The 23,506-nt window shown below is 35.1% G+C and overlaps 2 protein-coding genes across 4 annotated transcripts; one reads left to right on the top strand and one right to left on the bottom strand.

Moving 5' to 3' along the window:
• The first annotated feature begins 1,225 nt into the window (after positions 1 to 1,225).
• LOC145618704 (ABC transporter C family member 14-like) lies at positions 1,226 to 13,128 on the top strand. 3 transcript variants are annotated; one of them, XR_014107972.1, is made up of 13 exons: positions 1,226 to 1,384; positions 1,631 to 7,946; positions 8,117 to 8,437; positions 8,692 to 8,778; positions 8,874 to 9,521; positions 9,692 to 9,856; positions 10,129 to 10,423; positions 10,523 to 10,737; positions 10,848 to 11,153; positions 11,240 to 11,303; positions 11,406 to 11,645; positions 11,742 to 12,058; positions 12,404 to 13,128. XR_014107972.1 is itself a non-coding variant. In XM_081673484.1 (13 exons), the coding sequence occupies exons 3-13, from the start codon at positions 5,865 to 5,867 to the stop codon at positions 11,840 to 11,842; spliced, it is 4,524 nt and encodes a 1,507-aa protein (XP_081529610.1). In that variant the 5' UTR covers positions 1,226 to 1,384; positions 1,631 to 1,648; positions 5,797 to 5,864; the 3' UTR covers positions 11,843 to 12,178. The 3 variants fall into 3 exon arrangements, 2 of the variants coding, with proteins under 2 accessions (XP_081529610.1, XP_081529609.1); XM_081673484.1 differs by lacking the exon at positions 12,404 to 13,128 and having other exon boundaries at positions 1,631 to 1,648; positions 5,797 to 7,946; positions 11,742 to 12,178; XM_081673483.1 differs by lacking the exon at positions 12,404 to 13,128 and having other exon boundaries at positions 5,797 to 7,946; positions 11,742 to 12,178.
• A 990-nt stretch (positions 13,129 to 14,118) lies between these two features.
• On the bottom strand, positions 14,119 to 20,911 carry LOC145616825 (ABC transporter C family member 4-like). The gene is made up of 13 exons (XM_081671550.1): positions 18,809 to 20,911; positions 18,399 to 18,719; positions 17,911 to 17,997; positions 17,199 to 17,831; positions 16,858 to 17,022; positions 16,423 to 16,717; positions 16,088 to 16,302; positions 15,664 to 15,969; positions 15,522 to 15,585; positions 15,192 to 15,431; positions 15,007 to 15,100; positions 14,858 to 14,957; positions 14,119 to 14,193 (listed from the first exon to the last, which is right to left on the bottom strand). The coding sequence occupies exons 1-13, from the start codon at positions 20,909 to 20,911 to the stop codon at positions 14,119 to 14,121; spliced, it is 4,698 nt and encodes a 1,565-aa protein (XP_081527676.1).
• Between the last annotated feature and the right edge of the window lie 2,595 nt (positions 20,912 to 23,506).

The following is a 23,506-nucleotide window of genomic DNA, read 5'->3' as shown; positions in this document are numbered from 1 at the left end:
CATTAATTAATATTCTTTTTGTTTTGTTTTGTTTGTTTATTTTTTATTTTGTTTTTATTTTTATGTCTTTGTAGTTGTTTGTTTTTGGTGTTTTCAATGAAATTTTAACATGTAAATAATTAATCGGGTGCTTGGTAAAATTATTAGAATTTGATATTTAAAATGTACACATTATTGAGAAAAAACTATTGAGACCTGAATGGATCTAGACTCCTATACGTGTAATCAACTTTTTAATAAAGTTTAATAAAATTATACACATCCTTTGTTTTTTAAATATTCCTTAAAATATTCTTGGAGAAAGTTTTACCATGTCAATATATTTTGAAGATTCAAAGCCAAGACATGGGATTGTAGTGTCTCCTTCTGAATACTAAACTAACCTTGCTATTGTCATTAGTCAACCAAGTCAACTGCAAAATATTTTATTGTAAAATAAAAATGAAAAAAAAAGTTAATAATAATAAAAAAAATTGATGCTAGTATTCTCACTATGGATCCTCTTAATAAAAGCTCCAAACTTTTTTATTAGCTTAAGGCAACTCCAATTATGGGGTATCCTTCCTAAAATGGTCCTTAGCTTGTTATGACTTGCTTAGTGAACGAAAACGGCCCGGTTTACATGCTTCGGTTTTCGAGCCGGGTTTATACCAAAAATGTATCGATTTCATGCAAGAGCTTTCAAAATGTTAACCGTATTATTTTTGCTGTCATGAGCGCAACTGATCAAAATATTGTATTTAAAGTAATAAAAAATAAGAATGTGTTACACTTAGGGCTTGTTCTCATTGACTGAACTGAGCTGAACTGAACTGAATTTCAACGTAAGAGATTAGGGCCTTACACTAATGAAAAAAAGGGGGTAGGGAGTAATAATTGGAGTAACAATTGAGCTTAAAAAGTCTAGTATACCTTAAGGAAGGAACTAAGAAGTTAGAAAACTAAACACGTGATTTAGATTTATATATGAATATATCCAGTTAATTTAGACAATTCTGTTGAAATGATATACACACACTCACACAGTATAAAAAGAGATTACTGACCACCCTTTGCATCTTATAATAATTAAACAAAGCAAATTAAAAAAAAAAAAAAAAAAGAAGTCTTCTCTTTTCATTGCTGTCGTCCAGACAACAACACCTTGAGCCATAAAAATTTGACCACGTCGCTACACTTCTAATATTGCAACCCTTTAAATCAAAAATCAGTCCATCTTTTTATATTTATTATTATATGTTCACATTTTTATAAATTTATTTAAGCCTTCTTTCTCCACCTCTTCTTCTTTCTCTTCTCTCTTCTCTCTCCTTTCATTCATTAATCTCTTTAACACTTGCAAAACACGAGTTTTTTTTGCTTGCAATTGCTTCACTTAATCAAGGTTAGTCATTTTCTCATTATTATTTCTCTTCATTTCTATGTATTAGGTTTGATTTTGACATTTTATTTTACTCCATTTATCAAATTTTAAGCATATTTGCTTATATTTTTATAGGTTGGTATGATGATATGAATATATGATTTTTTTTGCATTCGGTTTATATATCACGCGTCGATGGATTTTATTAATGCTTTACTACACGTCTATGCTTATTTTTTTATTTTTTTTATTTTTTTTTTTGTTTAGGGAGCCATGAGGGCAGGGGTGAGAATCGATCCCAGGATTCCCTGAAACCGAGAGGGAAGCTCTAACCACTTGAGCTATCCCTCACTCTCCCTACTACATGTCTATGCTTAATATGAATATGAATAATTTTTTATGTTTTAGTTACTTATTTAATTCATTTTTCTAAAAATACAATCTTAAAAATTTTGCACACCTTGCACCACTTAAAAAAAGTGTATAAATTTTGAATTTTATACAAATATATATACAGTACCCTTTTTTTTTTAGTAAACGAATTACTTGTGTATACTTTTATGTATAAATTTATTTGCTTTGATTTAATTCTTCTTTTGGCGGTAGAATTCGTGAATATATATGTGGGGCGATTAGGCATAATACGAGTAATAAAAGTAATACGAGTAATAATTTATTTTTAATGTTGTTTTGAGGGATTTTATTGTAAGAATGAAGACATAGAATCTTTCATCGGATCTCTCACTAATCCCGTATTTAAAAAAAAAATGTATTTTGTTTTTTTCTTTTTTGAAAGAATTAAAAAAGGTACTTGTAATATAGTACTGCAATTATGTTTACTGGATTTTGTTAATCATAATTTGATTTAGTTTGATTTGATTGGTCGAGGCCCTAGGAAATCGTGGGTAAGGTCAATATTACTGCTAGAATTCATCCACGTGATTTTTTGTCCCTATTCTTGACTAGATTAACAATATACGGTACAAGGTTTAAGTTTATACGATTATATATCGTTAGTTTAATGTACAACATTAGTAAAATCATTAATTACAATTAAAAAATGTGTTATGTTATTGGTTTTATACATTTGATAGGGGTACAAGATAAATTGGGGCTTGTTCGATTATTTCATTACACTAATATTGTGTTACACTTTGAATTTTTTTTTTTTTTCCCATCTACTCGGTATATGATAATTACAATAAAAGTAATTATTATTAGATTAATTTGAAACAAATCGAGATATAAATATTTTATATTTTACATTGACGAGCATAAATTACGGTTTCTATGTCAAGAGTGCAAGTAGCACTGGTAGAGTTGTATACTTGTAGTCCATGTTTATCAAAAAGTTCTTTGGTGAAGTAGATAAAGTATAGTAGTAGAGGACTCTAATCACTCTAAACTCTATAGCAATCATTTTTGAAAATTGTCATTTGTCAAATTACAGTCACCTTTAAAATTTACGATTTATTTTCCTAGTAAAAGTTTTGTTGTTTTTAGTAAGCTACCACTATTAAATAACTCCATGTGTTTTGACCAAAATGATTTGGCTACCCGTTTAGCCTCTCAGTTATTCAACTATTTTTTTTTTCCTAATAAACTAATTTGATAGAAAATTATTTTTTAAACCAAAAAATTGACGCATAAAGCTATCAATCTTAGATGTGGATAGAAAATTATAATTAAATAAAAAGGCTAAATAATGATGAGTAAAAGATTTATGAAAAAAAATGATTAGTAAAAGATTAAAAAAAAAAAAGAGAGAGAATTAGGACAAGTTATGCTCACTTATTTTAGGTATAATACTTTTCTAAAAAAAATAAAAATAAGAATAATACGTTCAGATAAATTATAAAAGCACACACCCTTATTAATTATTAAAAAAAAAAAAAAAAAAAAAAACGGCAAAAATAGGACACACTAATCAAATCTTGGCTCAAATTTGGTAATTGATAATGATTATTATATTAGGCGATTTAGACAATATATTTTTTATTGGTGGTTGTCTTCAAATGTAAAATTATAAAATAGTGGTTGTTGGTAGTCTTTATCACCTCTTAAGCTTTCGTCATTTTTGTTCTACGAAGAACTTTCACCGTTAATATTTGGAAGAAACATATAGGTAATAGGTACATGAATTAAGTTTTATGTAATTGTAATTATTTTTTTTCCCCCTCTTGTATCAATATTACTCATGCAATTAACTAGCTACTCCACCATCTTATCTCAACAATCAAATTGGGGTCGACCTCATCGGTATCAACCACACATACACTACCGGCAGAACCACGGTCACCCCTACAACCCTCAACATCACTGACACAAATACCACAATGCAACAATGTTCAAAGTTTCTGGTAGAGTAAAGTTGTAACTTTACATGTATCCGTCTCTTAAAGTTTGTCCCATATAATTAAGCTAGAAAACAACAAAAGAACAAACGAACCCTTCTATTCCAATCAAGAATCAAAGACAAGCTAAGGTAGATTAGTAAAACACATAATTTGTTATTTTATACTCATTTTTCTATAAAAAAAAAAAAAAAAGGCATTCTAGAAGAACCTACCACGACACCACTAGTTAGTACTTAGTAGTTAGCAACACCTTCTAAATTACTACTAGTAATAGACTAATAGGTTAACTTTATGACTAGTCCTTTTAATTGTTGTCCAAACATCACTAGCGATTTAAAATTTGACCACGTCTATCGCACATTAATTTAATTAATTATAGACAGTACGTCAGTACCTTCTATTAATTGTAGTCAGACCTTAACAATTATATTTTCTCCATCTCTCTGTCTTTTCTTGGATCCACCATTTCTATCTGCCTAGTATTTAAACTAAGGTTTGTTTCTGCATTTTGTCATTACTTCTGTTTCTATTTTATGAATTTTGTCATTATGTCCTTGTGAGATAGGTACACGTTAAAACACTCTTTTTTTTTTTTTTTTTTTTTTAGGCACACGTTAAATCACCTTGTACAAGAGTCGTGTTTTAATTTTTAGAGCCTCTAATAGAATTTGATCCAATAACTTTGAGTAAACTAAATCAGGCCGAATGAAGTTACTTGTACGAATAGTTTAGTTCCACCTACCTTATAGGAGTACTAATTGTTTTTACAGTAGTTTTTATACAAGAATACAAAGATAAAACTTGTAGTTTCGTATCAATACATTTTTTTTAAAAAATGTGTCAGCTTTATATCATTTTTACAAATACGGTAAATTATTTGATGTTTTAACATTGTTCTCAATAGCAGTACTTTTTTTAGTGCCTCTATATTTTTTATTACTAATTTTGGAATATTTTCCAACCTTTTTAAAAATATTCTCTCATACGTAAGATGGTTTGGGATTATGAAATGATGATTTTAACCACCATTGATTCAGCTCAATTAATTTTCTGTTTCATCGATTAAGCTAAGTTTGGAAACCTTATCTCCTGCTCTTGATTTTGTCCTCTCTTTTGTTGGGAAATCTATTAATTGCTATGCAATTTCCCTTTCAGAATTTCTTAAGTTTTTATCCTTCATTCTCTTCATAGAGGTCGGTATGACAAAGTTTTGTATAAGCCGAACTTACAATACGTACAGAGTATTTTTCCTAGAGTTTCTTTTAACGGTCCTTTTTTTAAGTAATGTCCCGAATGTTAAATTATTACGAAGTGTAAGTTTGTTTCACCTAAAACTTGCTACCTCGCCGAGTTCGCGGGGTTTGAAAAACTCTATACTTCCTCTTATCTACAGCTAGTGTAATGGAATAGTCTTGAGGGTCATTATCTACAGCTAGATTTCATCCACATGTATTTTGGTCACTATTTATTGCATACATCATTTTCATTCAATCATGTCTTTATTAATTGCCAAATTATATGTTCATATATAGTGCAAGTAGTAGCTAAAGGGGGCAAGTACATGTTGTATCTCCAAAAAAAGTTGTTAGGTAGCCCTTTTTTTTTATTTATTTTATTTTATTTTATTTTTTGACATCATTATGATTTATGACCCCCGTACTTTTTAATGAGATAATCAAAGTGAGCAGGAAAAAAGCTATATTTTGGTGACAAGCTTTTCTTCTTTTCCAGCCTAATTCACTAGATTTGTAGGACACCCACATTACAAAAAAATTCAACTTTAATGCAAGTAATGATGCTTTTAATTTTTATTTTATTTTTTTTATTTTTTTTATTTTTTTTTATTTTTTTTTGAAGGGAATGCTTTTAATATTTTCTGGTATCAAATAAATCAACTTTGTTACTATATGTTTAATGCTTAGCTTGTATGATATATACTATCACAATTTTAGCTAATTGCCTAAAAGTTGGCACCCTTTTGCCTCATAACATGGAAATCTTTTGAATTTAGTTATATGAGATTTTGTTAATTTATTTGGTTTTGTTCATAATTATTTTCCTAAACTTTTTTCACAGGAAGTTGAACTCAAGCATTGATACATGAAAAGTATTGAAAGTTAGCAACTTTGTGTAGGACATTAAAGATGTCTTCCAATTCTTGGATTACTAATCTTTCATGCTCAAATCCTTCATCACAATCATTGTTACAATGGGTTAAATTCATATTACTTTCTCCATGTCCTCAAAGAGTTCTGTTTTCTTCTGTTGATGTTATCTTCTTGGTTATCCTCTTTGGTGTTTTCTTGTACAATTTCATCTATAAGGTTGTCTTAGGAAATCGCCATGACTCGAACATTAGGAAGAACTCCACAACTACGAATCGAGCTCGTGTTCAGACAAATGTTTGGTATAAACTATCCATCATTGTAACAACTTTGTTAGCATTTGCTTATTTACTTGTTGCTATCATAGCTTTTGGTAGTAAAAGTCATGATTTGTCTTGGAACATTGTGGATAAAACATTTGGGATTGTTCAAGTATTGACTTATGTTGCAATAGTGATCTTGATTGCTCATGAGAAGAAGTTTGAGGCTTCTAAGCACCCATTCTTGCTTCGAGTATATTGGGTTGCTAGCTTTATAATCTATGCCTTGTTTGTTGCTTCGAGTTTGATCCGTGTAATTTCTTACAATGGAGATGTTGGATTTGATTATTTGAGGTTGGAGGATGTAGTTTCCTTTGTCTCTTTCTCTCTTGCCATTGTTCTTCTTGTGGTTGGGATTAGAGGGTCAACAGGAATAATGGTAGCAGGACATGAGACAGTAGAGAATAATGGAATTTCATTGAGTGAACCACTTTTGGAGAAACCGAATGTTAGTGGTTTTGCTAATGCTTCATTTGTATCAAAGACCTTCTGGTTTTGGATGAACCCTCTACTTAGTAAAGGATACAAAACACCTCTCACGGCGAATGATGTACCATCCCTTTCACCACAGCATAGAGCTGAGCTTATGTCTGACCTCTTTGAATCCAAGTATCCTAAGCCACATGAAAAGTGCAAGAACCCGGTTAGGACTACCCTTTTAAGGTGTTTCTGGAAGGAAGTTGCATTTACAGCTTTCTTAGCAGTTATTCGAGTTTGTGTCATGTATGTTGGTCCTGTTCTTGTTCAGAAGTTTGTTGATTTTACTTCGGGTGTGGGTAGCTCTCCCAATGAAGGGTATTACCTGGTCCTCATTCTTCTTGTTGCTAAGTCGGTTGAGGTATTGACTTCACATCAATTCAACTTCAATTCTCAGAAGCTTGGGATGTTAATTCGGTCAACCCTGATCACTAACTTGTATAAGAAAGGGCTAAGGTTGACATGCTCGGCTAGGCAGGCTCATGGAGTTGGACAAATTGTGAATTATATGGCTGTTGATGCTCAGCAACTCTCTGATATGATGCTGCAGCTTCATGCTGTTTGGTTGATGCCTTTGCAACTTTCTGTGGCGTTAGCTCTTCTCTACAACTATGTCGGTTTAGCTATGGTCACTGCATTCATTGGAATCATTGGAGTTTTACTGTTTGTTTTCTTTGGTACAAAGAGGAACAACAGGTTTCAGTTCAATTTGATGAAGAATCGTGACTCTAGAATGAAGGCTACAAATGAGATGCTTAACTACATGCGAGTGATCAAGTTTCAAGCTTGGGAAGAGCACTTCAACCACAGGATCCAATCATTTCGAGATGCTGAGTATGGTTGGCTAGCTAAGTTCCTTTACTCTATAGCAGGCAATATTGTGGTGATGTGGTCCACGCCTGTTTTGATATCCAGCCTTACATTTGGTAGCTGCATCCTTTTGGGAATCCCGCTTGATGCAGGGAAAGTTTTCACCACTACAACGATCTTTAAGATGTTGCAAGAACCAATCAGGACATTCCCTCAGTCTATGATTTCAATTTCACAGGCTATGATTTCACTCAGAAGGCTTGATGATTTTATGATGAGTAGGGAACTTGCAGATGAGTTGGTGGAGCGAGTTGAGGGTTGTGATGGTGTTACAGCCATACAGGTTGAAGATGGTGTATTTAGCTGGGATGATGAAGGTGGAGAGGAGTCACTGAAAGATATAAATTTAGACATAAAGAAAGGACAGCTTGCTGCTATTGTTGGCACTGTCGGTTCAGGGAAGTCATCTTTGCTTGCCTCAATTCTCGGTGAGATGCACAAAATAAGTGGAAAGGTATATTCACTAATCTTTTCTTTTTCTTCTTGCATTGCTTGTTAAGCATTTATGTGTCTTTTATTGACGCTTTGAGATTTTTTTAGCTTTACTTTCTGTATACATTAGCTAAAGCACTGCATTATGTAGTTACTCGGACAATATGGTATAATTGTATTTCCCTGCTGCAGGTAAGAGTTTGTGGGACTACAGCTTATGTAGCACAGACATCTTGGATACAGAACGGAACCATTGAGGAAAACATCCTGTTCGGTTTACCTATGGACAGAGAGAAATACAAAGAAGTTCTGAGAGTTTGCTGCTTACAGAAGGATATGGAAATGATGGAATTTGGGGATCAGACTGAGATTGGAGAACGTGGCATCAATCTCAGTGGTGGTCAGAAGCAACGGATACAACTTGCTAGAGCTGTCTATCAGGACTGTGATATTTATCTTCTTGATGATGTCTTTAGTGCTGTTGATGCTCATACTGGATCAGACATATTTAAGGTTAGTGATAGTTTGACTTTGATATTTTTTTTTTCCTTCTTCAAGTGTGTTTGTTTCCTACATTATCATTCGAGGTTAATTGTAAAGTCAAGTCCGAGTACAAGGTTTGAAACTATCTGAAATGGAGTCTTGTAGTAAAACTTGTAGACCAGTATATAATTGAGCTGTTGTTGCTTTACTCAACGTGTCTTCAAAAACAACTGATGTCGGCTCTTCACTACGATTCTGATTTTTTTTCTGTTGATCTACTGCAGGAATGTGTAAGAGGAGCTCTGAAGGATAAAACAATCCTACTTGTGACTCATCAAGTGGACTTCTTGCATAACGTTGACCTCATCATGGTGAGCCATTTTCCTGCATCAAATTTTCTGGTGTCTGCAATGCTCCATATTATAGCTCTATCAAATTTTTAATGACAAATTTGTTGCCTGACCAGGTCATGAGAGACGGTATGATTGTGCAAGCAGGGAAATACGACAAACTTCTAGAAGCAGGCACAGATTTTAATGCACTTGTAGCTGCCCATGATACATCTATGGAACTTGTTGAAGCAGGCACTAACACTGAGCTTTCCGAAGACTCTACACAGCAGAAATCTCCTAGAGAATTACCTACTCACGGCGAAGGTAATGGCGTGAGCAGTTCTTTGCAAAGATCTAAGTCAGATGCAGCACAGAAATCAGAAAAGGGAAATGCTATGCTCATCAAAGAGGAGGAAAGAGAGACTGGGAAAGTCAGCTTACGTGTGTACAAGGATTACTGCACTGAGGCTTTTGGATGGTGGGGTGTAGTTGCGGCTTTGGTGTGTTCTTTGTCGTGGCAAGCTACTGTGATGGCTGGTGACTACTGGCTGGCTTATGAAACTTCTGAAAAGCATGCTTCTTACTTCGACCCTTCTTTCTTTATTAGTATCTATACTATCATTGCCCTGGTTTCTGTTGTATTAGTCCTAGTAAGATCCTTCTTTATCACTTTGTTTGGGCTGAAGACAGCCCAGATTTTCTTCTCTCGGATTCTCCACAGTATTCTTCATGCTCCCATGTCATTTTTCGATACTACTCCTTCAGGAAGAATTCTAAGTCGGGTGAGTTTTGTTTTAGTTTTTTTTCCTCATATCCTTTTCTTTTTCCATAAGTCATTTATATAACATTCAGATAGCTCAACTGTCCTTACTTTTTGTTTTCATATTTTCCTCTATGCCAACTGCCAAGTAGCGTAATACTAGTACTGATTGGAACTTCTCATTGCTTTCAGGCATCCAGCGATCAGACCAATGTTGACATCTTAGTGCCTTTTGTTTTGAACCTTACAATTGCAATGTACATAACACTGCTTAGCATCATCATTATCACTTGTCAGTACGCCTGGCCAACAGTGTTCCTCTTGATTCCGCTAGGGTGGCTGAATTTGTGGTACAGGGTAAGAGTACTGGCCTCTCTTTTGATCTTTATATTGTATTTTTGGAAGCAAAAAATTAAGAAAGGTTGTAAGTAATGGTCAGAAGTCTCAAAACAATGGTAGCAGGATATATGAACCTTTAATTAAAATATGAGAATGGCTAACTCACTCTTTTTCAATACCAGAGGACTTACCACATGTTTGACTTGGTTGGCCAAAGCTTGCTTACTTGACCTTGCTTACTAGCCTTGTAACATTGTATACTGTACTGAAAATATGTGTTTAATTTGCAGGGATATTATCTTGCAACCTCACGTGAATTAACTCGCCTTGATTCAATCACTAAAGCACCAGTCATCCATCACTTCTCAGAAAGTATTTCTGGCTTCATGACAATACGTTGCTTCAGAAAGCAGGATAGATTTATTCAAGAAAATGTGAACCGGGTGAATGCAAACTTGCGCATGGATTTTCACAACAATGGATCAAATGAATGGTTAGGCTTCCGTTTGGAACTGCTCGGGAGCTTGCTCTTGTGCTCATCAGCCTTATGTATGATCCTGTTGCCTAGTAGTATCATTCGACCAGGTAATTTCTAGCTTCAGTGGCACATTTGCCCACTTTTTTTCTTGGTGAAATCCATGCATAATCTAAATAGGGATGCTGAACTCTAATCGTGCTTTTCAGAGAATGTTGGTTTGTCACTATCGTATGGACTGTCCCTCAACTCTGTACTGTTCTGGGCTATGTACACCAGCTGCTTTGTAGAAAATAGAATGGTTTCTGTTGAGAGAATTAAGCAATTCACCGAAATCCCATCTGAAGCTGAATGGAAAATCAAGGACCGCCTTCCTCCTCCAAATTGGCCATCTCAAGGAAATGTTGAACTCAAGGACTTGCAGGTCAGCTAGTTCACATGCTCGTGTTTTGTATCTTTAAGCTACATACAAATTGTACCTTGACCTTGATGCTCCTTTACTTTCTTCTAATCGACAGTAAAATATGTTTACAGGTCAGATATAGGTCCAACACTCCTCTTGTACTGAAGGGAATAACATTAAACATTAGAGGAGGAGAGAAAATAGGCATTGTTGGGCGAACAGGAAGTGGAAAATCAACTCTTATTCAAGTGTTCTTTAGGCTTGTTGAGCCCTCAGCCGGGAAAATTATCATCGATGGTATTGACATTTCGACATTAGGCCTTCATGATCTTAGGTCTCGATTTGGGATCATACCTCAAGAACCTGTTCTTTTTGAGGGGACTGTGAGGAGCAACATCGACCCCATTGGTCAATATTCAGAGGAAGAGATCTGGAAGGTAAGATCAACTAACTGATGCTCTAAAGAAATGTTCCTTACTTCCTTAGAATCTTGCTGACTTTTGTTTCGCTATCTAATTCACAGAGCCTTGAACGTTGCCAACTTAAAGATGTAGTGGCTTCCAAACCCGAAAAACTTGAAGCTCCAGGTATAGTGTTATGATAACATTTATATCAAGAAACTTTTTCATTCATAGCAAAATTTAACTGGTAAGTAAATAATGTAATTTTTTTTTTGGCTAATGTAACAGTGGCCGATAATGGAGACAACTGGAGTGTAGGGCAAAGGCAACTTCTATGCCTAGGTCGTGTGATGTTGAAGAAAAGCCGGCTTTTGTTTATGGATGAGGCAACTGCTTCTGTAGATTCTCAAACTGATGCTGTGATTCAAAGGATCATCAGGGAAGACTTTGCGGACTGTACAATCATCAGCATTGCTCACAGGATACCAACAGTTATGGACTGTGATAGAGTTCTTGTGGTAGATGCAGGTAAAGATTCTAAGCTCATTTGACTAAAATAGTACCTTACTACCATTAATTATGCTCAAACAATATCATAACTGAAAAATAAATTATGTCTGACAGGATTAGCAAAAGAATTCGATTCACCAGCAAGGTTACTCGATAGGCCATCAATATTCGCAGCACTGGTACAAGAATACGCAAATCGCTCATCTGGTCTGTAGTCTTCAGTCTGAAATCTCTACAACAGCCATGCATTGATGAAACTTCCTCTGAAAATGAATGCTTTATCGTTCAGAGTTAACGTTGCATGTCCTCTGATGTTCTTGAGCTTGAGCATGATGGTGTTTTGATCAATAACTACTAATGATGAACGTCTCACACGGCCATTTTAAGCTGCTGCTGCTTAGGATTGGGGGATCAATTATACATATTACTAGGTAGATTAATAGATTAGAAATTCTTGAAAGAGATATTAGCATATATTCTGTTCTTTTTGTGAAAACTTGCTTCAAACAGACTAGCTCCATTTATTCCATAAAATGCTCTTCTGATTAAAATTTAAAGTCAATGCGACTTATTTTTGAATTTCTTGCATTTAGTTATATTGTAAACACAGAATTAATCAGTTTCTGATCAGTTGGAATATGAATTGATATGATGTAATTTCAATACTGCAACAACAGTGGGTAAATACTGTGGTATGAATAACAGCATAAAATTTAATATTATTATCAGAAGAATATAGAAATAAATGAGGTTTACCAAAGTATGATTTTCAACAGTTGCAGGAACTACGTAGTCTTTTAGAAAGCTCGCATGACAGAAAGAATGTATATATTGAAGCCAACGACCAAGATATGAGCAGAGAAAATGGTGAAATTGTTGCAGGAATAACAGCAAGATCAAGCAGCTTACAGGAAGAAATGGACAACCAAGGGGCACTTTACTCTGACGATGATAGAAGTGGAAATATAGCGTATTTGGGGCTGGAGGAACCTGAACTGCTGAAAGTAAGTCAGCACATAGATGGTTCCTTAATATCACTGATGAAATGGTGCAGCTTTGATGCCGGGAGTCTCTTTGACCCGACAAGTACCACTTCCCATTGGTGGGATACCTGGACCTGATGCATCTGCTGAAGAGAAAATGGCAGAAAATGATGAAATGTGTTGAAAAATATGCTATTTTGAATGGAGACGATAACAACGAAAGTTCAGATGGCATTCAACCAAGGCCCTGATTCTTAGAAGGTAACAAGGGATTACTCAACTATAGGTAGCTTGGCGATGCCACTGACAATGACAAAAATAAGTGCAGTGTTTTGTTATTTATGTGATTGCATGACTGTGTGAGCATCTCTGTGTCTGACTAGAGATGAGAGAGCTAGTTTGTAGAAAACATTTAGAATTCAGTATGTATAGATTGTAAATGAGTGAAATGTTATTAGAGAATAATTCACCAATTTACCATGAATCTATAAGTTTCATATTTATTTGCAACAGCATAACATACAGAGATGATACTATAACTCAAATTTCATAGAATTCTCATATTAGTCCGCAAAATGCAAATAGAAGTTACTCATCAGGTGATCAGGAGCCTCAAGTACAGTCGACTCAGAAAGTTAGCACAAAAGTGAACAACAAAGTGAGACATATGTTAGATTTCTGATCAATCTACAAGGAAATTTATACAAAAAATAAACAACATGACCACACAATCGCGAATAGGGAAAAAAGTACTTTAATGAAAATATCATGAATATCTTAGATTCCTGATCAATCTACAAGGAACTTTAACCTTGATTATGGAATTTAAGCAAGTGAAGCAAGAACAGAGGACTTCTAGTCATTGTATGCTATCTTCATGTCATGATCTTATCATGATTTGTATCATTGTATGTCATTCATTTCACAGTCCTCAGAGCATGGATGTGCCTACACTAAAAATTAATATAATTGATCACATTAAGGCGGGAGCTAGAATTCGAGCAAAAATGAATGAAGTGTGTTATGCATGATGGCAGAGGACTAATACCTATAAAATCAGCAAGTAGCCAACTACTCATGAAAGTATGAATAGTAGTATGCAAGATACCGCGAAACACCAAGCTCGTGCCTCCATATAGTGACACAAGAAGGCATATTCCAAAAAGCAATATCATGTTGCAGCATCATTCTAGTGCAAGCAGTACAGTTAATATAAAAGGCTAAATAAACACCAACAGGATCAAGCAATTTTCTATATCTAACTTCAACTTGCAATATTCTACTCTAGAATTCCGATTTGTTAATGTGACCTTTCTATACATAGACACATAGTCTGAAAGATGATCTACTTTAGGAGCCTTAGTCAATTTAATATAAACAATGTCAAATTTCCACACTCAACTTCTGATATAAAACCTCTATTAACTTCAAATTGTACTTAAATAGAATCCATTTGAATATTAAGAAGTAAAACAATCTCTAACAACGGAATAAATCGGATTTTATGTCTATATGCAAAGATGAACTTCAGCTAGATGATAGGCATGCTGCAATGCAGGAGGTATATCAATTGCAGCAATGAGCTAAAAAAATATGAAAAACACATAAAGATTTCTGATTTACATTTTATATGCAGTCCTTTATAAATTTTAATCTATAATTAGCTCATTTTACCTATAATATGAACTCCAATTTTGCTACTAAAACATACCTGACCCATGTTATGGATCATATGATACAAAATCGCCAAAACTTACCTATACCAAATATAACTAAGATCAAGAAATTGATCAAAATGAGGGACCCAAAAGCACTGACAAATCACCTTCATCTTGGTTGACCCATCCAAAAAACCAAGTTTGGTCCGCTTCTGTGCCTAACGGCCCCGTGCCCCCGAAATAGGCCATGGGCTTGGATCTACCAAATGAAAAGAATGCCTTTGAGATTTAATCTTTTCCAATTGCCATTTCATATGTTTAATTATTATTTGGACTATTTGAGAGAGCCCGCAAGGGAAGAGCTATGACGGAATTCAATCCTAGGTTTTGGGTATCGTTCTTTAAAACTTTAACCAATTAAGCTAGTTGACATCTACATTTTCATTTAGAATGGACTTTTGAGGAGATAGTTAGTGTTGATCCAACTTTTCCAAAAAAAAAACTTAATTATTTTAGTATATTCCTGAAGTAGATAAACTGAATAATTGTAGCCTTGATAATCTTTCTAGATTTAGCAGCTACAGCATACAAGTTCATCCTCCCCCCTTTCTATGCCTGAATCAACAGTACCATATCGGTTCCACAGTGTTGAGTCTTCGCCATGAAATTTAGCAAACTTTATCTCAAAACTAGAATCAGTACTAAATCCTGGGATGTATCAGGACTGAAGATCAGAACCCGGATGAGCGATTGGCATACTCTTGAACTAGTGCTCCAAAGAGTGATGACATTGCAAGTAAGTGTGAAGGGGAGTCAAATTCCTTTGCTTTCCCTATTCACAAAATAACATAACATAGGTTAAGCTAAAGCAGTTGTAGTAAACGTTTATAAGGCAAAAGGACCAACTATTTATATGTATATACCTGCATCTATAACAAGAACTTTATCACAGTCCATAACTGTAGGTATTCTATGAGCAATGCTGATAATTGTACAAGATGCAAAGTCTTCTCTTATGATCTTTTGAATCACTGCATCAGTTTGAGAGTCAACAGATGCCGTAGCCTCATCCATGAATAACAGCCGGCTTTTCTTCAGCATGACTCGGCCTAAACACAGAAGTTGTTTCTGCCCCACGCTCCAATTATCTCCACTATCAACCACTTTTTAAAGTTTAACAGAAGGGATGAATAACTTCTTAGTTTATAATTACTATGAAGACACACCAGTAGGAGAGGAAAAAATTATTTTACCTGGAGCATCAAGTTTCTCGGGTTTGGAAATAACCACATCCTTAAGTTGGCATCGTTCAAGACTCTGGATGAAGTATATACAAAAATAATAACTTAGCAAAATTCTGAAGGAAAATCTATTGCACTTCTCAGCGAGTTTTACCTTCCAAATTTCATCTTCTGAGTACTGGTTAGTCGGGTCAATGTTGCTCCTTACAGTCCCTTCGAAAAGAACAGGCTCTTGAGGGATAATCCCAAATCGAGATCTAAGATCATGGAGTCCAACTTTTGTTATGTCAATATCATCAATAACAATTTTCCCAGCACAGGGCTCAATGAGCCTAAAGAAAACTTGAATCAGAGTTGATTTTCCACTTCCTGTTCTCCCAACCACACCGACTTTTTCTCCTCCTCTAATGCCTAATGTTATCCCCTTCAGTACAAGAGGAGTATTAAGCCTATATCTAACCTGTAAAAACAATACTTTGTCAAAAAGATTAAAGCAAGAAAAAGTACAAAAGTAATGAAAGCAAGATAGACAACAAGTGTTTCATTCTGTTTTGTTCAACTTTTATTTGTGCTTAAACCTGTAAGTTTTCAAACTCAATATTGCCTTGTGCTGGCCAAGTTGGCGGAGGGAGACGATCCTCGTAATTCCATGCAGCTTCAGAAGGGATTTCAGTAAATTGTTTTATCCTCTCAACAGAAACCATTCTATTCTCCACAAAGCAGCTCATGTATATAGCCCAAAACAACACGGAGTTGAGAGAGAGCCCGTATGAGAGTGACAGTCCAACATTCTCTGAATCATGCAGAAAATGATCAGCACCCTTATTATGCATCAGACCCATAAAGAGCAGAAATGAAATTTATATTAAAACTCATAATAGAGCAATTTATCAGTAAAATTAGAAGAAGAAACCTGGTTTGATGATGCTGCTTGGAAGAAGGATCATAAATAATGTTGATATGCAGAGGAGCAAGCTCCCAAGAAGTTCTAAACGGAAACCTAACCATGCATTTGATCCATTGTTGTGAAAGTCCATGCAAAGATTCATGTTCACCCTCTTGACATTTTCCTGAATGAAGTCTTCCTGCTTTCTAAAACAGCGAATTGTCATGAATCCCAAAATACTTACGGAGAAGTGATGAATGACAGGTGCTTTTGTGATTGAGTCAAGGCGAGTCAGTTCACGTGATGTTGCAAGATAATAATCCTATAAAACACGGATAGCTTCTTTAAACAAAGTTGTATAGAACTACATGCATCCCAAGATATTCTTGTCACAATCTCAACTTCATTTTCTCAGAAATATGACATAACAGGATTTATTCAAGGACAGGCAGGTATGCTTACCCGGTACCACATATTTAGCCACCCTAGTGGAATCAAGAGGAACACGGTTGGCCAAGCATATTGACAAGTGATGATGATAATGCTTACTAGTGTAATGTACATGGCAAGTGCAAGGTTGATAAAAAGAGGTACAGACACATCAACATTGGTCTGATCATTGGAAACCTGTAAGACAGTAGGTTTTTATCAGAACAGCTTGCGATATGTTTCTTTCCAATAGCATATTATTTGACACTCAGCAGGAAATAATCTATCCAAATATTAGGAAATTATATAACAAAATAACTGTAAATAATAAAAACTCCATCAATAAAAGAAAAAGTACGGATCAATAAGCTCACCCGGCTTAAAATTCTCCCTGATGGAGTAGCATCGAAGAATGACATGGGAGCATGAAAAATACTATGGAGACTCCGGGAGAAGAATATCTGGGCCGTCTTCAGCCCAAAGAACATAATGAAAAAGGATCGAAAGAAGACCAATATAATAGTTATAGCTCCTATGATTGAATAGATACTAATACAGAATGAAGGATTGAAAGATGAAGCTCGCTCTCCTGAGGTTTCATAAGCCAGCCAATAATCAGCAGCCATTATAGATGATTGCCATGACAAAGAGAACAAAAAACCAGCAGCTAAACCCCACCATCCAAAAGCCTCCGTGCAGTAAACTTTGTAGACATGTAAACTCACTTTTCCGGTTTCTCTTTTCTCTTCCTTAATCAGCCTGGAGTAACCATTTTCTGAGTTGGATCTAACAACAGAATAGTCCTCCCCACTTGTATCTTCATGACTTGACAATGCTTTAGGAGACTTCTTAGGTCGAGGTGAATCTTTCGATAGTTCACTTATGCTACCTGCTTCAACCAGCTCCATAGAGGTCTCATGGGCAGCTACAAGGGCATGAAAATCTGTGCCTGCTTTTACAAGACTGTCATATTTTCCTCCTTGCACAATTGTGCCATCTCGCATGACCTGCTCATGGAACAAGCACTTCCATTTTAGCAAAAACATGAACTGTAAGAGACGCGTTATAGGAAAAAGAAGGGCTCACCAAGATGAGATCAACATTATGTAAAAAGTCCACTTGATGGGTAACAAGTATAACTGTTTTGTCTCTAAGTGCTCCTCTTACACACTCCTGCAGTTGATCAAAGAATAAGCTTAGAATTCATAGTAAGGAACCTGTTTATCTTAATAGTATTTGTTCCTCAAAGTAAAAATATAAGATGATCGACCTCATCAAAGGCAAGCTGCTAGGTAAATAAGTTATATTGATGAGTACAGGACAGACTAAATCAAACTCTGAGTAGGAAATTTTAATCCACTGCAGCAAATAGGACTAGACTACACTAAAATGTTGATCAATTCATCAAATTTCATGAACAGAACTTAAAGAACCACTAAAAAGCAATGATTTTGTAAAAAAAATATTGAGCAATGTAAAAGGGTTATATTTCTGGCTTTCGATTCTGACAATAACATTTGTAACCTATAGATGGAACAAGAAACATAGATGACTATGAGCATCAACTGCAAAACCTTAAATATGTGTGATCCTGTATGAGCATCAACTGCACTGAAGACATCGTCAAGCAGATATATATCAGAGTCTTGATAGACAGCTCTAGCAAGCTGTATTCGTTGCTTTTGCCCACCACTCAGGTTGATGCCCCGTTCTCCAATATCAGTCTTATCGCCAAACTCCATCATTTCCAGATCCTTCTCTAAGCAGCAAACCTGCAGAACTTCTCTATACTTTACTTGGTTCATAGGCAAACCAAAGAGGATATTCTCCTGAATTGTTCCATTCTGTATCCAAGACGACTGAGCTACATAGGCGGTAGTCCCACAAACTCTGACCTGCAGGAAAGAAATTATAAAATAACCTGAACATCAAAACAGATCAAATCTTGTATTTCATGGATATAAGACGTAGAAATTAAATTTACCTTTCCTTTAATTTTGTACATTTCACCAAGGATTGATGCAAGTAGTGAGGATTTTCCTGATCCAACAGTACCAACAATAGAGGCAAGCTGCCCTTTTTGTATGTTTAAATTTATGTTTTTCAGTACCGTTTCCCTACCTTCATCATCCCAGCTAAAAAACCCATCTGTGACCTCGATTGCTATAGCACTATAGCCTTCAACTCGCTCCACCGACTCTTCCACCAATTCTCTACTTGTCATGAAATTGTCCAGCCTCGTCAGTGAAACAACAGCTTGTGAAATTGAAACCATAGACTGTGGGAAAGTCCTGATTGGTTCTTGCAACATCTTAAAAAGTGTGGTGGTTGTGAATACTGTGGCTGCATCGAAGGAAACACCCAAAAGGATAGCGGTGCCAAATGTGAGGGATGATACCACTAAGGGTAAGGACCACAACACTACCATATTGGTCGCGACTGAGTAGAGAAACTTGGCTAACCAATGAAACTCTGAATCCCGGAATGACTGGATGCGCTTGTTGAAGTGCTCTTCCCATGCCTGAAATTTGATTACTCTCATGTAGTTTAACATTTCAATAGTAGCCTTCATTCTGGAATCCCGGTTATTCATTATATTGAGTTGAAACATTCGGTCTCTTTTCATGCCAAACAGCATAAACAGTATAACTCCTAAAATTCCGATTAATGCAGTGATAACAGCTGCACCAATATAGTTGTACAGGAGAATTAGTGTCACACAGATCTGCAAAGGCATTAACCAAACAGCATGAAGCTGCAACATCATATCAGACAGTTGCTGTGCATCAACAGCCATGTAATTTACAATCTGTCCAACTCCATGAGTCTGCCTCGCCGAGCATGATAACCTTAGTCCTTTCTTGTACAAATTTGTTATGAGGGCAGAACGGATTAGCATCCCAAGCTTCTGAGAGTTGAAGTTAAATTGGTGTGAAGTCAAGACCTCTACCAACTTTGCAAGCAGGAGAACGAGGACTAAGTAATATCCTTCGTAGGGTGAACTTCTTACACCCGAAGTGAAATCAATGAACTTGTGTATCAGAGAAGGACCGACATACATGACACAAATTCTTACAACTGCTAAAAAGGCGGTCAGTGCTATTTCCTTCCAGAAGCATCTGAATAGGGTGGTTCTAACCGGGTTTTTGCATTCTTCATGTGGCTTAGGCCACTTAGATTGAAAGAGCATAGACATTTTCTCAGCTCTGTGTTCAGGTGAAAGAGATGGGACGTCGTCAACATTAAGAGGCCTTTTGTAACCTTTACTAAGCAAGGGGTTCATCCACAACCAGAAGACTTTAGACACTAAGGAAGCATTTGCATAATCAGAAACAACCAAGTTCTCTAAAAGCGGCTCATTAACTGAAGTTCCATCATCGATTGTAGAAGCCTCTTGTCTTAAGACTGTTACCCCTGTCGACCCCCTAATGCAAACCACAAGAAGGACAACTGATAATGCAAATGACACGAAAGACAGTATGTCGTTCAACCTCAAATCAGGCCTTCCAGCATCATGATCAAACTTAACTAAACGTATTAGCCCTGAAACCATGAATAACGAATAGATCAAGAAGCTAGCAATCCAAAACACTTGCAGTGAATATCGGTGTTCTGTTGCTTCAGACCTCCTCTCAAGGGCAATCATGCCTGCTATTACCACGTACGTTACAACCTGAACAATCCCAAATGTTCCCTCTACCATCTTCCATTGAAATTCACTACTTTTACTACTGAAGGCTAAGACAGCAACTACTAAATGAACAGCTGCTAATAAAACTGTCACAGTATAGGATATTTTATACCAAATATCTGTCTGAACCTGAACTCGACTACTGCTAGCTGTTACAATTCTCGGTCTGGTTGGATCATGACAGTTCCGTAAGAAGACTTTACAAATAAGCTGATGTATAAAGGTAACAAAGATCACAAGCAAGAAAATGGCATCAGCAACAGAGAGAAAAACTCTTTGAGGACATGGAGAAAGAAAGATGAACTTAGACCATTGTAATACAGGTGAAGACGAATGATCTTCTTTCGCAACTGGACTTGAACATGAAAGAGAAGTGATCCAAGAATCATAAGACATTGTTCTTAAAATTGCTAACAGGATTATACCCTCTGTACTTTCTTGTTGTCTTTGATTATTTGCCTTCAACTTCCTGTCATATAAACCAAGAAATAAATCATACATTTAAACAGAACTTACAGAACTTTAATGCCATGTTAGAAATTATCAACATAAAAAAAAATTACTGATAATTAAACATAGTACTAGTAGTATACAATGGGTGAACTGTACATACTTAATCACTCTTAACGATAGAAAAACATAATACATGTATACTATGTGTATTAATAACAAGAACTTCAAGAATTAGAACAAACCCATAGTTATTTGTATAAAAGATTAAAAGTGTATCAAGTGTCACTATCATGTATAGCTTTATACTACGTACTAAACTATAAAACTACTATAGTACTACTCCCTTTTCGCTTATAAAATAGTAATCCCATTAATTTCTATGTTACTCGGACTCTTCACATTAACAACTATTAAACATATGAAGTAGCTAAATTTTCAATAATCTTTATTTAACAATTGGTCTTGAAAATTTTACTCGGAAATATAAAATAGTTGTACAATTGAAAACTTTCAATTATCTTTTACCCGGAGTAAAATAAATTTCAATAAACTTTATTTTAAATCCTACAATCTGATAAATTTATAAAACTCATTCAACAACTGGTCTTCCTCTTCATCAAAGCATTGTAGGTAAGTTTTAAACTAGTAGGATTTCGCTAATTAAGAGAAGTACGTAAGAATCGTAAATCGAATTGCATGACATACATGAAACGTACTAAAAATGCAAATCGTTAGATTCTAAGATTTAAATCGGGATTTTAACAACAATGGCTAATCATCATTTTTCTTCTCGTTCAATTAGGTGAGATCATCGTCGATGACATTAGGGACGATGAAAGTGCGAGTGAGTGAGCTTAGCAGGCTTGGAATAATCGACGGTGGAAGTAGCACGTTCCTCGGCCATGAATTTGAAAATTCAACTTCTCTGATTGTGGCAGCGATGCTATTCTTTGGAATTACGGCCGCCGAGTTCCAGTGAAGCTTCCCTCCATCCGTCACCTTGCAACCCCTAACCATCCTTGTTCCTTTCTTCTCCATCTTTCCCTCGTACTCTATTGAATTTTTTCTATTTTTTTTTTTTAATTTTTTTTTTTTTTTTTTTTTTTTTTTAACAAGCGATTTCTTATTTTCTTATTGGATAATGCTATATGTAGCCCTAAGGGCTATATATAAGCATTAAATACACTCTAGAAAATTGTATAAAATTATGAATTCATGATAAAAACACGCATAAATCAGTGTAATTAGTGTTTATATTTTCATGATTTCCTAACTTTTTACGGTTTTCTAGTGTAAATTTAATGCTTATATGTAGCCCTAAGGGCTATATATAGCATTTCACAAACTTTTATATGTGGAATGTGGCCAGCCACATAGAGCTGGCAATTTCACCCGAACCCGCGGATAACCGATCCATTCGACCCGAAAATATGGATAAAAACCCGATCAAAGGCGGATTATAAATGGATGACGGATGGATCGGGTGACGGATCGGGTCGGATTCGGGTGGACCTTCATCCAACCCATCACCCGATCCACCCATCCATCCATATATATATATATATATATATATATATATATATATATATATATATATATATATATATATATATATATATATATATATATATATATATATAATATTATTTACTACATCTTAACATCTAGAAGTTACTGATAGAATCATAGAATAGAAAATCATTTCTATGAGTTTGTTTCTCTCTCATCTAAAGTTCAAACCCTAGATCTAATTTCCGACTAGCCGCATCTTCAGAGCTACACCATTTCGACGAGTTTCGCTGTCATCAACCGCTCTAATTTCATCGGCAAACTGGTTAGAACACTTTATTATTACTCTTCTCTTTATTTTTCATTATTTTTGTTCATTAGTTAAATAATTCTCATGAATTTTCAGTAAATTAATTTTCGTTTCTTAGTTAAATCAGAAGGAACAAACATTATGTAATTTATAAAACAAGAAATTAAATCAAGAAAAACTTGCAGATCAAAGATGATAAAGTCATACTAATTAATTTCATGTTTTGCAAGTGGTTTAGGTAGTATACTTGTACGAAAAATCTGGAAATTAGATAAGAAAATATCTAGCTTTTGAGTTTTGACTTTAATTATAATTAGAATTTGGGATTGTAATGTATATAAGTTAGGTTTTTTAGAATAATTTGGACATTTGCGTGTGGCAATTTGCCAATTTCATATTCTTATAGTTAGATCTTGTTATAGTTGCATGTAAACTTTAATAATTTATGGTTGTGGAAGCCTTGAGAGGTTTGTTTTGTTAATTAATACTGATCTTTCACTTATATAACAACAGATTTCATGGACATGGAAGAAAGTAGTGTTGCGTCAAAGTCATCAGCTCCTCCTGAGATGGAGATGCCACCGCTATTAGCCTCTACTAAACAAGCGACTATGCCTACTAATGATCAGTCCACACAACAGGATTTTAGTTCACAACATAATTCCATGGATTTACCTCCACGTCAACCTAAAAGGCTCAAATCAGAAGTCTGGAATCAT

The sequence above is a fragment of the Chenopodium album genome, chromosome 26, assembly GCF_948465745.1.
Source record: "Chenopodium album chromosome 26, dcCheAlbu1.1, whole genome shotgun sequence".
Taxonomy (NCBI): domain Eukaryota; kingdom Viridiplantae; phylum Streptophyta; class Magnoliopsida; order Caryophyllales; family Amaranthaceae; genus Chenopodium; species Chenopodium album.
Note: the sequence above shows the minus strand (reverse complement) of the source record. Positions and strands in the feature narration are given on the sequence as shown.